At 53.5% G+C, this 6,000-nt stretch overlaps 1 protein-coding gene across 2 annotated transcripts in view; it reads right to left on the reverse strand.

The window, feature by feature from the left end:
• The window catches only part of LOC138746699 (formin-like protein 1), a 167,742-nt gene extending 163,235 nt beyond the window's left edge, over nucleotides 1–4,507 (reverse strand). Inside the window, exon 1 of one of the 2 annotated variants that reach the window (XM_069905011.1) lies at nucleotides 4,055–4,505. In XM_069905011.1, the coding sequence (XP_069761112.1) occupies nucleotides 4,055–4,183 (129 nt within the window). In that variant the 5' untranslated portion in view covers nucleotides 4,184–4,505. Of the gene's footprint in view, nucleotides 1–4,054 lie in introns of both variants that reach the window. The other variant, XM_069905012.1, reaches the window with a different exon arrangement.
• Between the last annotated feature and the right edge of the window lie 1,493 nt (nucleotides 4,508–6,000).

Here is a 6,000-nt window from a genome sequence, read left to right on the forward strand (position 1 = left end):
AGTAACGGATTATTTAAGGTGGTATGTGAGTGGAAAAAAGTTTGCGAACCACTGTTCTATGAAGTGGTACAGTGTTTGTAATATAGGTATACCCTGTTTTACAAATACTGGGTATTCACTACACAAAAGAAATTTGAATGGGTCTTCGCTTTTACGAGAATACCCTTCAATAGTAGTGAATGGGTGTTCACTTTACGCCACTTTGGCTTACGAAACATTTTCTAGGAACTCTGTAGTTTTGTAAAGCAGGGTACACCTGTAATCACTTTACAAATGCAATGCCTCTTTAGCAGATGACAGAAATACTGAGTAAATATTACTTAAAGCCATGGAAAACGTTCTCGGCTCTTTGGTTACCAACAGTCATTCCAGGTTGACAGTAATCACTCAGAGGTGAAACATCAGTCCTTGCAAAAGTCACCTTGATATTCTATTTGCAACATCCAACTACATAGCTTGGGCTGAATTTGATCTTAAGACCATATTATGTCATATTGAAGGTCATTAATAATTTATTCTTTGAAAACATCACTGCTGTAACTATTAGAAGTGTATAATTACTCATGCCTTTTCAGACTGCACAACTGTACGTGACCTCCACAAAAAATGTAGGTAAATATTTTTTTATAGGGGCTAACAAAGCAACTTCCCCTCCCTCCTTACAACAACAGTTTTCCCACAATCAACATCTAGTCTTTCAAAATCAGGCAAATTTTGAAACTGGGGGAAATAAATATCTTTGATTTGTTGGACCAGAGTCCATGAGACCACAGATTAACAACAAGCAACAACTCAATAAAGTGACATTTGTGCCATGATCTTTTAATTGAATTTGATCAATATTATAACCACACAGTTTGAATCCGTTATTGTAAATAAGGTAGTTAATTGAAGTTTCATCATTTTTAAGAAGTTCAATTTTGAATATGAACTCGTCTCATTTCACCACAATGTACCATAGAACACTACAGCACAGCAAACAGTCTGTCTGTGCCAACTTCTAGTCTATGCCAAAGCATCATTCCACTCATCCCATTGACCTGGACCCATTCCATAACCCTCTAGATCTCTCCCATCCATGCATCTATCCAATTTATTCTTAAAATTTAGGAGTGAGCCCACATTTACCCTATCAGATGGCAACGTGTTCCACATTCCCACCACTGAGCGTTTCTCCTAATGTTCCCCTGAAACCTTTCACCCTAAAGCAATGCCCTCTCGTATTTATCACTGCTAATCTAAGTGGAAAGAGCCTCCTCGGCCTATACCCCTCAACCTCAATCAAATCTCCACTCCTTCTTCGACACACCAAGAAACAAAGTCCTAATCGGTTTAGTCTTCCTGAAGACCTGGCAACATCCTAGTCCATCTTCTCTGCACTCTTTGAATGGTACCGAGAGCCTTCCTGTAGCTCGGTGACCAGAACTGCACACAATACTCCAAAACTGGCCTCCCCGATGGCTTATACAACTTCCCCGTAACATCCCAACTCTTGGACTCAATCATTTGATTGATGAAGGCCAATATTCCAAAAGCTCCCTTTACAACCTTGTCTACCTGCGGCACCACTTTCAGGAAATTTTGTATCTGTGTCCCTGATCCCTTCGCTCCACCGCACTCCTCCGTGCCCGACCATTTGCGGGGTACGGCCTACTTTGGTTCATCTTCCAAAATGCAACCCCTCACACTGGTCTCCATTAAATTCTAACAGCCATTTTCTGTCCCATTTTTCCCAGTGGGTCCACATCCCTCTGCAAGCTTTGAACGCCTTCCTCGCTGCCCACAACTCCTCCGATCTTAAGCGTCTTCGGCAAACTTGCTGGCCCCAATTTCCGACAGGTCACGGAGCTAAACAAAGGTCCCAACACCGATCCCTGAGGCACATCACTAATGGCAGGCCTCCCCTTCAGAATGAGAAGCCACTGGTCTTCTCCCATTCAGCCAATTTTGAACCCAGTTTACCACCTCTCCAAGTGCACCTCGTGTCTTGCCCACTTTTGACCCTGAACACTAAAGGTCAACCTTAGGCAATTCGCTAACAAGCCCTTTGATTTGAAAGGTACCACTTCGCCCAGCAGGAGTTCTCGATTAAATCCTTCCCCAAGTGGAGTGTCAGGGGGAGCATGGAACATTTCCTCTCGACCTCCACGGACACGGGGCTACACAGGTTGCTCACCACAGCAGAACGGCCTCCAACTCACAAGGAAGAAGGACTCGTGTCTGACCCATCATTTCGTGGTTGGGGCACCATCTGGTTTCCTTTAAACAGAGATCCACTGGGCATTTATTTTATCCCTACAACTTAGACCTGTTACACGGACTGGACCTTGGTCCACAGTGGAAATGAGCTGTGGCGAGAGGCATGGACTGTTTCAACATGAAGTGGAGTCAAGGAACAAACCGCACCGCAATGTTAACTCGGGCCAGGCATTTGGAGTTAAAATTCGTCCTACATTTGGGGTTTTTTTAAAAAAAAAAGCTCCCAAGAGCCGGTGATTCCTCGCTTTGCAACTCGCTCGAAATCTGCAAGGTGAGGGTCAGGTCGAGCTGGAATGGTCCTGACATATTCCACTGGGACGTGCGGGTCAGGTTCACCTTGAGTGGGTTGGCGGCCGAACAAGGGACAAAACTTGCTGCGGGGGGGGGGGGGTTAATCCCCAAGAGGCAACGCCGGGGTTTGTTTTCGGGTTTAGGCGACCCGCTGCCCCAATTCAGGCATCTGGAAATAGAACACGAAAGTCTGCCGACACCGTGGAGGAAGTTTCAAAGAGACGCTCAGCGGGTCCAACTTTCTGCAGCATTTCCGACCCGCGTCGCCGGTGATGTGCCCTGACCACGGTTTGGCCCGCTGACTTTCTCCAGCGTCCTGCAGCTCTTCACCGGAGATGTGGCGTGGTTCTCAGACCCCCCACCCCCCCACCATCCCCACTCCCCCACCATCCCCACTCCCCCACCATCCCCACTCCCCCACCATCCCCACTCCCCCACCATCCCCACTCCCCCACCATCCCCACTCCCCCACCATCCCCACTCCCCCACCATCCCCACTCCCCCACCATCCCCACTCCCCCACCATCCCCACTCCCCCACCATCCCCACTCCCCCACCATCCCCACTCCCCCACCATCCCCACTCCCCCACCATCCCCACTCCCCCACCATCCCCACTCCCCCACCATCCCCACTCCCCCACCATCCCCACTCCCCCACCATCCCCACTCCCCCACCATCCCCACTCCCCCACCATCCCCACTCCCCCACCATCCCCACTCCCCCACCATCCCCACTCCCCCACCATCCCCACTCCCCCACCATCCCCACTCCCCCACCATCCCCACTCCCCCACCATCCCCACTCCCCCACCATCCCCACTCCCCCACCATCCCCACTCCCCCACCATCCCCACTCCCCCACCATCCCCACTCCCCCACCATCCCCACTCCCCCACCATCCCCACTCCCCCACCATCCCCACTCCCCCACCATCCCCACTCCCCCACCATCCCCACTCCCCCACCATCCCCACTCCCCCACCATCCCCACTCCCCCACCATCCCCACTCCCCCACCATCCCCACTCCCCCACCATCCCCACTCCCCCACCATCCCCACTCCCCCACCATCCCCACTCCCCCACCATCCCCACTCCCCCACCATCCCCACTCCCCCACCATCCCCACTCCCCCACCATCCCCACTCCCCCACCATCCCCACTCCCCCACCATCCCCACTCCCCCACCATCCCCACTCCCCCACCATCCCCACTCCCCCACCATCCCCACTCCCCCACCATCCCCACTCCCCCACCATCCCCACTCCCCCACCATCCCCACTCCCCCACCATCCCCACTCCCCCACCATCCCCACTCCCCCACCATCCCCACTCGTCGGCTCCGGAGAACGAGGGTCCCCCCCCTCCCCCCCATCCCCACCCCCACCCCCCACTCCCACCCTCCACTCCCCACCCCCACCCCCCACTCCCCACCCCCACCCCCCACTCCCACCCCCCACTCCCACTCCCCCCCCCCCCCCCCGCGGTCGGGGTCGTGTCACTCACCAACACTTGCGAGAACCTCTCCTCCAGTTCGCCCTCGTTAACCGGCAGCGGCTGCTTCGGGACGTTGGCCGGCTGAGCCCGGACCTCCTTGGCTGGGAAAACTTCCATGCTCCCGGCTGCATTCCCCATCCTGGAGCCAGCAAGATGCTTCAGCACGTTGAACTTCACCCTCTCCAGGATTGAAGGGCGGGCGACTGACCGTCCGGGTTCAATTCAATAGGGGGTAGAGACAGAAGAGGAGCCCGGAATCCGCCACGAACCCACTCAGAGACCCCGGGAGGCGCCGGCGTCAGAGCGTCCACCTTCAAGCCGGGGACTCGGGGTGAGTGGGCAGCCTGTCACATCCATGACCCAGTGTCCGCTGCTCAGGTCCCCGCCAGTGCTGCCCCGGAGAGGAAGTGGAGCTCGCTCACTCGCTCACTCGCTCCGCACAGTGACAGCCCCGGCTTCCCGTTCAGCCCCGCTCGTCCCTGCCACTCTCCCCCCCCCCCCCCCCCCCCTGCTCGCCGACACTGCGGATACCCCGCCAGACCTAGTCTATCGCGTTCGCTCCATGGGGCTCAGCGGCTTGTTGGATCCTCCGGTGCAGCCTGGCCGGTTGCATTCTCTCCCCCTCCTCCTCGGGTGCCAGGGTCCCTAGTGCGGCGCCCGAGCCCGGGTTTGCAGCCCCGCTGCCGGCTGGGCTCGGGTCCACACGAGCCACCTGCCGGAGCTCCCAGCCTCAGCAAGACTGACAGCGGAGGCAGGAGCATCCGCGTGGCCCTAACGCCCCCTCCTCACCACCTGTTCTTCATGAAAACATTTGAAGCAAAATAAGCACATGCTCCAAGGGAAAGGGACATCAGAGAGGCCCTCCCAGGGCCGAATTGGCCATGGTGCAGCTGAACGAACAATCATATAACCACACTGTTATATTTAATAGAGTGGTGGGGTCTATTATTTCACATTCAGCACTTAATGTTTTGTCAGTTGGGGGGGGGGGGGGGGAGCCATTCTTGGCCTTAATCTGGCCCAGTGGAAACAGGGTTTAAAGCTGTGTTTGTCACCAGTCCCTGTAAAACAGCTGTTGTTTTTAACTCACTCCTGCAGCCTAGGTGGGCAGACTGTTCACTCTTGAGAGAGAGAGGGATCCGTAGTCATAATAGGAGCAGATTGAGGCCGTGGAGTCTGTTCTGCCATTCAGTGAGATCATGGCTGATCTGATGAGAGGTTCATCTCCACCTCCTCATAGATGCTCGCTGATCTGGACTGAATTTTTCAATTTCAGGAAACCTATACCCTTGGTGCTCTTCTCTCACACATTCAGCCATCCACCCGTCTTCTCTCTTTGTTTCACCTTTCCCACCCTCAGCATAACCTATCACCTCCCAGGTGGACTCCCACTGCCACACCTAATTCCACCTGCCCATCATCCCCTCCCCATCTACTTCCACTTGCTACTGACCAACATCTGTATCACATCTCAGCCCCTCCTCTCCCACTCCCCTCACCCACCCATGCAATCTTTCCTCGTCCCTCTCTCGGTCCTGACACAGGGACTTGACAGAAGCCCTGACTTATGCCTTTTGCTACTGCAAATCCGGAATGAGTTCATCCAATGTTTGAGTGATTTTGCGTGCTTATAGCAACATTATATATTGATCTAATTCCAAGTTACCTCATTGCCAATGAATTATTCTCGATGCACAGTCATCGGACTCCTCAACAACAGACTCAATCAGGGTCCCGTTTAAGGACTCTTACTTGGGCACTGTATTGATTTTTTAATTCTCTCTGTCAGTTTGTTTACATTTGTTATCAATTTACAGTTCATTTGTTATCCTGTCGACGCACTGTACAGTTTTTTTTTGCACGACCAATAAGCGGTAATTCTGCCTCGCCTGCAGGAAAAAAATGTGCTCTGACAATAAACCTGAAACCTAAATCTGAATCTGAAATGTTCCTCA

This window comes from Narcine bancroftii, chromosome 12 (assembly GCF_036971445.1).
Source record: "Narcine bancroftii isolate sNarBan1 chromosome 12, sNarBan1.hap1, whole genome shotgun sequence".
Lineage (NCBI taxonomy): Eukaryota > Metazoa > Chordata > Chondrichthyes > Torpediniformes > Narcinidae > Narcine > Narcine bancroftii.